Raw genomic sequence first — 9,626 nt, forward strand, 5'->3', positions numbered from 1 at the left:
TGTTCGATGCCCAATAGGCACACTATGTTTTGGATTTTTGATCGGTGCTACCGCACATACTCTCTCTAATGGGCCGGCCCAAAATAGACTCAGAACATGACAGATCTTCGCGACGTATTTTCTTGAAAGACCATCCTACTCTTTATTATGAAAAGGTATAGACAGATCTCGTCCATTGATGTATTCGGGGGTTGTGCCGAAGAAGAAGATATAGACCTATGAGGAATTACGTATGCATGCTCAAGAACCTATGTTCGTACATACATACACAAAATCATATAGAACAAAAGGTATGCTCCGGTCAGAAAGCAGAGTCGTACAGCAGAGTTTTGGACAAAAGTGAAGTTCACAAAAGACCTTCATACGAGATAGGCCATTGTTTCAACTCGTAGTTTAGGCCTTGCCGGACTCCTCGCAACCCGGTGGCCTAAAGGCGATGAAGCTGACGCACTGCACCTGGCGCAGGTTGTCGAAGCCGATGACACGGACATAGGCGTCAGGGTACTCCTTCTTGACCTCCTCCACCTCGTTCAGCACCTGTGTGGCGTCAGTGCACCCGAACATAGGCAGCTTCCACATTGTCCAGTATCGGCCGTCGTAGTACCCGGGGGAGCTGTTGTGCTCACGGAAGACGAAGCCAACCTTGCTGAACTCGAGGCAGGGCACCCACTTTGAGCGGATCAGGTAGTCGACCTGTTTCAGGAGGGCCTCCGTGGATAGGGGTGGCAGGTAAGACAGGGTCTCGAACTTCTTGATGCCCTCAATTGGCCACACCTAAATGAATAGAATGCGCACAGATGCTCAATACTTGGTGATAAGTCAATTAATTGTACTAAACTACGCTAGAAAAAATCAGTCGACAAGCCAAAAATTGCTCCTTATGGGCAGCTCTCATATGCATTGCTGGGTTGTTCACAATCAATAAAGCTTTGGTTGTACTTAGTGCTAGTATATGGGTCCTATTTCGAGGATGGGTTTGGTTATATACATTGGGGATGTTCTGCAAGTGAATTACTTGCACTGACAAAGAAACTCATATCTGTTTAATTAGTGCCCGACATACCTGCATGCACCTGATCCTTCCGCCATTGCTGACGCTGCTGAGGCTGCCGCTGGAGCGGCGGCCGACGGGGAGACCGGCTGTGGACTTGAGCCCCTGGAAGGGTGCGACGGTGGTAGCCGAGGAAGCCATCACGGCGGGGGCCATGGTAATGTATTATCTGGAGGAGAGGAGGATGCCGGCTACACTTGAGACCCCATTGCCTGGTCACCACGCTATATATAGCAGCGTTTCTTTCGTACAGATGTGGTAGGGGTGGCTCACGTTCGCTGGTTGCCTCGTTTCCTTATCTTCTCCGGATCAGTGGAAGAAGCATATCCGTCGGATGCATTGTGTGTGCTGGAAATTGTGTGAGGATGGGACTTGAGTGGTTCGGCCAAAATATTTTTCATTTTATTATAAGATCTGCTGGCTCACTCTCTCGAAAGTGCTCATAGGCGAAGAATATGCGTGTGTGCATTCATAAGAGATGATGTACATGTGCCTATGTGAACATCCACGTTTGTACAATGTTTCTCAAAATAAAATATATGTTTTCTTGGTACAATTAACTGAACAAGCATAGTAACCGTCCACAGGTAGAACAAGTTCTTTCCCTCTCGCATGGCGATTAGGGAAAGCTTTCCTCCCCTCGATATCCGCCGGCGAGCCTGTGGATTTGCCTCCCCTCTGCGGGAAGGGGATTCCTAGTGTCTCGTCTCCGGCTAGTAGATGGGTAGGGTTTTTGTCCTCAGAGGGGTGACACTTGGACGGATAGCGGCGCTTTTTCTTCAAGTTAGTCTTTCAGGATCCGATCCTATTGAAGTTCCTCTATTTGGGGAGCTCCGACGTAGATTTGGCGAGCTCCTCGGGTGGCAAGGTTAGAATTTCTCGTTATGTGTGCGAACAATGAAATTTTGTGTCAGGGTCTTCAGATCGATTCAGGGATTCAACGGCGACGACTGCCGCAAGAGCACTGATCCTTAGAGGCATGTGCATGAAGACTCACTGGCTATCATCGACAAGGTCATGCTAGCTCCAGTGTGGGAGCAAGAACAATGGTGTGTTAGCGGCTCGTCTTCGCAGAGGCAATGGCCATTCGATGGTCCATGGACCTAGATAAATTTTTTAATGTTTGAGGTGATTTCTGCTTCCGGTGAATCTTTATAATAGATCTTGTCCTTTAGGCCAAAAAAAAAGAAACTAAACTAGGGTAGTGGCGCTTTCATCCTAATATTACATTCTTTAACAAAAATATTTTAATATATACTAGCAAAATGGCCCGTGTGTTGGAATGGGAGAAAAGAATACCACACGCTTTTAATTTATAAAAAATGGTCTAGATAATCTGAATATTGGTAGCTACGGCCCAAACAAAGATGGTCTTTGCCTACAAAAACGCAAGTTCAAGATTCCACATGCATGTCTTCTATTTAAACACGACTTGCATGTAGATTTAATACATACAAAGAAATGGGCAAGTGATCTTCAATTTCGTTTCCAATCCTGATTTTGCTGAGATGTGCATCCACAATCCGGATCAGTACTGATATGAAAGAAAGATGGATAATGCATTATATTAACAGATAAAATAACATCATGTTCAGATTTTATATTTTTTCTAATCAAATTCCATATATAACATGTTAAATTTGAAGTTACGGTATAGAAGATATGAGTATTTTAAAAAACATTTAATATGTATTGTGGGTTTAATGTCAGAAACATTAGGGGGTTTTCTATAAAATAGCATGACAGACTAAGAATACCTATTTCTTTTATTAGTAGGTATAGATAGCATGTTATATATAGTCAAGGTTTCAAGGGTATAAAAGTTCTCGCCTATAATATAACATGATCCAACGGAGTGATTTAAAAAATATAACTGTATGTGTCCTGAAAAAAAAACAATGTTCAGTATATATTTATGTAACAATGAGCTAAGATTTTTATTTTGCTGAGGGAACATAAATGCATATATAGTATCCCTTCAAATTTTCTCCCCTAACTTCTTTCTCCACAATGCACCAACAGGATAACAATCCCTCTAGCGGGATATACAAGTCATACTTAATTAGATAGACAAATTCAATCTTTGGCCAATAACTAATCCTTTTTTTATTGTCAAATTGAGCAACAATTAAATCCCATAAATGTTATCGTTCAAAGATTGGACGTGGATGGTCAAAATACACCATAAATATATCCTGGTGGAGGGAGTAATATTCTTTCGCCATGCATGAACTTGCATCATCATATGTTCCACATCATCCAACATTTTTCTCTTGTGAATCAAAAAAGAAATAAAAAAATTGGAAATCAAAAATCATGAAATGGATTTAACTCAGCATATAATACATACTAAATTGAGTTGGCTTTAAATATCATTGGTTGTGTTGGGTGCATAAGCATTGGGTTCTCAAAGAGAATTCAGTAATATAAATAAGTTTTATGGCGTCAATTTAATTTTTTTGATAATAATTGTTTTAGGTCATCAAACATAACTGAATAATCTGAAGAAAGTGTTATGGAAACCCTTCGAACTATGTAACTATTACATGTGTGTAATATGCAAGAAAAAGATATAAGCAAACAATATATATTTTTTGAATAATTTGGAAGCAAACAATATATGTAGGAGATATATTGATAAATCAAAGCTAGAGTTGCACCATCTTAATGTTTGTACAACTGTGCTTCTAAACAACATTGTAGAAGCAAGTGTTTGCAAGAACCATACACTAGTAGAAAAAGGGGCAAATCTGAGACACCTTAGTGCCGGTTCGATTTTGAGCCGACACTAATGTGTCCATTAGTGCCGGTTCGATTTTGAGCCGACACTAATGTGTCCATTAGTGCCGGTTCAAACGGCTAGCCGGCCGCTCTCATTAGTACCGGTTCATGGTGAACCTTTAGCACCGGTTCGTGCCACGAACCGGTACTAAAGAGAGTGGTGGCAGGATGTTGTCAGTCTGGGGCCCGTCCAGCACCTTTAGTACCGGTTCGTGGCACGAACCGGTACTAAAGGTCGACGTACATAAACCCTTCGTCCACCCGAGCCACTCTGTTCTTCCCCTCACTTCCTCTGTTCTTCCCCTCTCTTCCTCGAGCTCCTCACAAATTTTGCCCAAAATTTGTCAAGATTTGAAGGCCCACATCCATTCAAATGATCACAAAGGTTAGCAACTTTGTCCTTTCAACTCTCATTGCTAGATTAGCTCTTGCAATGCTTTGTATAGTGATTAATTTGGGAGGAAATATATTTGCTAGTATTTGATTTATATGCAATTTCAGGTCAAAAATAACACTTAGTTTGCATATGTAGGTGTGGTTTACTTAGTGCCTTCTAAATCTCCGTCGTAACCACCGTCGATCGCCCGCACCATCCCGTCGCCGGCACCACCTTGTGGTGAGGCTCTTGTTCATGAATGTTTTACATTACCAAATTGATGTTTGTGTGATTTGGATATATAGTTACTCGTATAATTGTCTTACCCGTACGTTGTTTGTTATACATAGTGCCATGGTTTTGATATCCGTCCCCGTCGGCCCTCGTCCTTGTTATGATTCGGATGTGGTATATTCTCTTTTAAAACTAGTTGTTGCATTTCGTGTTTATGACAAATTATGCCCATCAAGTTGACATAGATATTTTTATCTAGGAGGTATGTGAACCGGAAATTCCAACCGACCCTATTGTCGAGAGGTTAAATTTAGTTGAAAGAGAAAATGAGTATTTGAAAGAAAAATTGAAAAGAATTGAGGGGGAGAAGATGGAATTGGAGTTGCATGTTGCCGATGTCGTCGATGATCACAAGATCAAGATGGAGAAAATGAGGTTAAAGATTAGAAAGATTAGAAAATATGCCATTGATAGTGTGGCTTGGTATCATTATGTTGTTGGATCAATTGTTGCCTTAGTTGCGGTCTTGATCGCATTTGTTGTTGCATTTAAATTCTTTAGCTAGAGAGTTATTTGTATGTTGCATTTAATTAAGTGTTGTATATGAACTTTATGTATGAACTTTATGTATGAACTTGTATTAATTTGGTTTATTCGGTGTTATGTATAATGAAGATATGAGCCGACAATGGATATATGATGACCGATGCTCTCCCGGGTTCATTAATGGCGTGCATAATTTTCTGCTTGCCGCTGAGGCAAACAAGCGGGCGGATGGTTTTATGCCTTGTCCATGTGCTGGCTGTAAGAATTGTCACAATTACTCTACGTCAAGAACCATTCACGTCCACCTATTTGAGTCCGGTTTCATGCCCCACTATAATGTTTGGACCAAGCACGGAGAAAGAGGGGTTATGATGGAAGACAATGAAAGAAGACGACGACATCTATCCTGGCCATGGGTTCCCTGAATACGATGATACAACAATGGAGGAAGAAGCTGAGCCGGCAATGCGGGAACAAGCTGAAGAAGAGGCATCAGATGAGCCCGCTGATGATCTAGTGAAAGGATCAATATGGTTGACTAGAGGGGGTGAATAGGCAACTAACAATTTTTAAGCTTTTCTTTAACAATTTAAACCTTGCGACAAAATAGGTTGTCTAGATATGCAACTACGTGCACAACCTATATGATGCAATGACAACTAGCACACAAGCAAGCAATAGATACAACACAAGTAAGCTTGCAAAAGTAAAGGCATGAAATAACCAAGAGTGGAGCCGGTGAAGACGAGGATGTGTTACCGAAGTTCCTTCCTTTTAAGGGAAGTACGTCTCCGTTAGAGCGGTGTGGAGGCACAATGCTCCCCAAGAAGCCACTAGGGCCACCGTAATCTCCTCACGCCCTCACACAATGCGAGATGCCGTGATTCCACTATTGGTGCCCTTGAAGGTGGCGACCGAACCTTTACAAACAAGGATGGGGCAATCTCCACAACACTTGGAGGCTCCCAACAACACCATGAAGCTTCACCACAATGGAGTATGGCTTCGAGGTGACCTCAACCGTCTAGGGTGCTCAAACGCCCAAGAGTAACAAGATCCGCTAGGGATTAGTGGGGGGATCAAAAATCTCTTGGTGGAAGTGTAGATCGGGCCCTTGTCACCCAATCCCGAGCAAATCAACAAGTTTGATTGGCTAGGGAGAGAAATCGGGCCAAAATGGAGCTTGGAGCAATAATGGAGCTTGGAGGTGGAAGAGGTGGTCAACTAGAGGTAGGAGACGCCCCTTTTATAGTTATGGAAAAGATCCAACCGTTATCCACATGTTTAGCCTGCGAAATGCGGTACTACCGCTCCAGGGGCACGGTACTACCGCAAGGCCATGCGGTACTACCGTGGAGGACCACGGTACTTCCGCGGCAGCAGCAGAGGCCGGGACTTGCCTGACTGGGTGCAGTACTACCGCTTGCGCGGTACTACCGCTCCCCCTTGCGGTACTACCGCAAGGCAGGAAAGTCAATGCCTACAAAGAGCGCGGATGAAATAAATTATATCCATGCCTACTTCCGCTGAAAACGAAACAGTGCAAAAATCCGACGCGGTACTACCACGCATGAGGCGCGGTACTACCGTGGAGGCGCGGATGTAAAAAATTACATCCGCTCCTACTACCGTGACGCAGCGGTACTAGGTATAAGGGCCACGGTATTACGACTCCGGGGGAGCGGTACTACCGTGGCCTCCCACGATACTACCGCGCAGGATGTGCGGTACTATCGTGGGGGCGCGGATGTAAAAAATTACATCTGCCCCTACTACCGTACCGGAGCGGCACTAGGCCTGGGAGCCACGGTACTAAGGCTCTAGAGGAGCGGTACTACCGTGACCCCTAGCGGTACTACCGCAGGTGCTTGCGGTAGTACCGCTCCATAGAGCAGTACTACCGCAAGTACAACAGTAGCCGTCAGATGAAGCACAACTAGGATAACAGAGAGATGCTCCAAAGTGCAAGGGAAAGGAAGGACATGTGTACGTGTTGATTCCACCCGAACCTTTCTGACACGAACCCCCTCTTAATAGTACAGCTCTCCTACGACTCAAATCCACCAAAGAGAAACGTAGAACAACGCCGTCTTCAACAGTCTTCGAGGGGCACCGAATCGTCTCGTGCCTAGAGATGAAGCGTCTAAGAAACTAAAGGCACACGATTAGTCCGCAAAAGCATTGTCATCAATCACCAAAACACTTAAGGGATAAATATGCTCTTACAATCTCCCCCTTTTTGGTGGATTGATGACAATACGGGATTTGCACATAGATGAGATAATATAGGGCACAGGAAAACCCCTCCTCTCTAGAATATAGACGGGCTCCCCCTAGATGTGTGCAATCTAGATAGATGCTTTGGACTGCATCGCACACAACCTAGGATCAACACTCCCCCTATATTATAGAGACAAAGGCATGATAACTAACATCTAAGCAGAGCATATCACAAAGGTAGCACAATATATCACAAGCTTGCTAAGATAGATAGAGTGCATATGTCTTACACCATATGAAGTAAAGCAACCCAAAGCAACTGAAACGAGGTTCAAAGAGAAAGCAGCAAACACGAACGATGACACAAGACGTGCAAATCCCTACACTCTCTCCCCCTTTGGCATCGAGACGCCAAAAAGGCAGAGAGGACACCTACACACACGGGGTGGCTCAAGCAGGGAACTCATCCCAACCCTCTCCGTCGGACTCCTCGGCAGCAGGGATGGTCGCCTCGACGTCCTCCTCAGAATTAGTCCACCTATAGCCTTGCTTCTCCATCCACTCGGCCTCTGGAGTGATGCGATCCTCAGAACCGCCAGACACATCCTCACCATAGAGCTGCAAGATCTTCTTGTCCCGGCGATGACTCTCCTTGGATGCCATGTGAGTTCTGTACTGGCCCTTGGCTTGCATGCAGAAAAGAGTCTTCATCTTGTCCTTCAGCTTCTTGGCCCACGAGGGCATAGAGGAACTATGGGAAGTCCTGGCAGCACGGTCCTTAGCAACATCCTCTACGCCAACATCCTCCTCATCAACAGCAGCCCTAGCAGCAGACGCCTCAGCGCGAGTAGTAGTGTTAGCCCAGTTGGACTTGACACAGAGACAGATGGGATCATGGCGAATCCAGTCTGGCTCAAGGAACTCCTCACCAGGGAACATCTTCTCCCAAGTCTTCGATATCAGCAGAAAAAGATAAGGACCATAGATAGGCACTTTGCGGTTGAACACCGCAAACCGAAGCTCACACCACATGATGTGTGAGACATCAAGTGGCTGAGTCTGAGACAACCGAGCCTTGTCCTTGTCACCAATGCGAGGGAACAAGGAGTTGCGAAAGATGCGATACATGATATCCAGAAAAGAGTTGAGCACAAACCCCGTCTTGCCATTGGCAAGTGCCTTCTCAACATAGTATGGTTGAAGCTTGTCCTTGTTAGCAGACTCAGGATTAGCATGGGGGCGAACACCCACGGGAGTGTTGAGCCCGTCATCAGGAACGTGGAGCAGGTCCATGAACTCCTTCCAAGTAGCAGTCATCATACGGCCATTGGTCATCCAGGTCATCCTCCGCTCCTCATCATGGTGAAAGTATACTGAGGCAAAGAACTGACAGATGAGCTCAAGGTCATAGTCAAGGTGAAAAGAGATCACATGCTCAATACCAAACTGCTCCACCAGGTCCAGAGCTTCTCCAAAGTACGCACGATACTGGTCCTTCCTCATGTGATGCATTTCTATCCATTTGACATCCACATAGGTATTATGCTTATTCTTGATGACATCCAGATAAATGAGAGTCTGTTGCTTGTTCCAAAACAGCTCACAACCTTTGACAGTAGCACGAGGGTTCACATACGGGTTGAGCTTCCTGAGACGGACAAACTCAGATTGGGGTATCTCGTCCATGCCCTTAGCGGGTTCCTTGTGCTTGCTAGCTGATGACTTGACATGGCGCTTGGGAGCAGAGGAGCCCTCTGGTGCTTCACCTGGATTGCGTAGACGCTTGGAGCCCGTGTCACGACTAGGGTTGGAACGGCGAGAGCCACCACCTGAGACACACACGCAAAACACGCACGAAATGCAAAAAGGATCAATGCAAAGACCACGGTAAAGCACAAGAAACACATAGAAAGTATACATGAAAGTTGCCATGAGATAGATGTGAGCCACGGTAGTACTGCCTGAGCCTGCGGTACTAAAATTTTAGTACCGCTCCAGGGTGCGGTAGTACCATGCGAGGCACGGTAGTACCATGGTTGGAGCGGTAGTAAAGTTTTAGTGCTGCAGTGAGTGCGGTAGTACCGCGCCAGAGGGCGGTAGTACCAAACAAGCGGTAGTACCGCGCCAGATGGGCGGTAGTACCGCACCGCGTCAGATCCAAGCGATGGTTTGAATCTGAAAAGAACCGCGAAACCCCGGTAGTGCTACGGTGATCAAGTCTAGCACAGTACAAAGTACAAGTATAATTCCTACGCAATACTATGCTCCTTCATCCTACTCTTGCAAAGATTAAGCCTAAGAATCTCAAGAACACACAAGTCTCCCCCAAAACCTAGAGACAACAAACACAACAAAAACGAGAAGGAGTTGGGGAAAGACCTTGGTCCATAGCAAGAGCACGTGGTGGGGAGCGATCCC

At 45.2% G+C, this 9,626-nt stretch overlaps 1 protein-coding gene across 1 annotated transcript; it reads right to left on the reverse strand.

The window, feature by feature from the left end:
• Positions 1-277: 277 nt before the first annotated feature.
• On the reverse strand, positions 278-1,303 carry LOC123043398 (ribulose bisphosphate carboxylase small subunit, chloroplastic 1-like). The gene is made up of 2 exons (XM_044465817.1): positions 1,064-1,303; positions 278-774 (listed from the first exon to the last, which is right to left on the reverse strand). Exons 1-2 carry the CDS (start codon positions 1,205-1,207, stop codon positions 394-396), a joined length of 525 nt encoding a protein of 174 aa, XP_044321752.1. The 5' UTR covers positions 1,208-1,303; the 3' UTR covers positions 278-393.
• Between the last annotated feature and the right edge of the window lie 8,323 nt (positions 1,304-9,626).

Source organism: Triticum aestivum, chromosome 2B (genome assembly GCF_018294505.1).
Source record: "Triticum aestivum cultivar Chinese Spring chromosome 2B, IWGSC CS RefSeq v2.1, whole genome shotgun sequence".
In the NCBI taxonomy this organism is placed as follows: Eukaryota; Viridiplantae; Streptophyta; class Magnoliopsida; order Poales; family Poaceae; genus Triticum; species Triticum aestivum.

Bases quoted from the DNA above. Each gene is read 5' to 3' on its own strand.
- LOC123043398 (XM_044465817.1), bottom strand. From the start codon at position 1,207: ATGGCCCCCGCCGTGATGGCTTCCTCGGCTACCACCGTCGCACCCTTC. The intron at 775-1,063 runs GTATGTCGGGCA...CTATTCATTTAG, and splicing joins GAAGGATCAGGTGCATGCAG to GTGTGGCCAATTGAGGGCAT.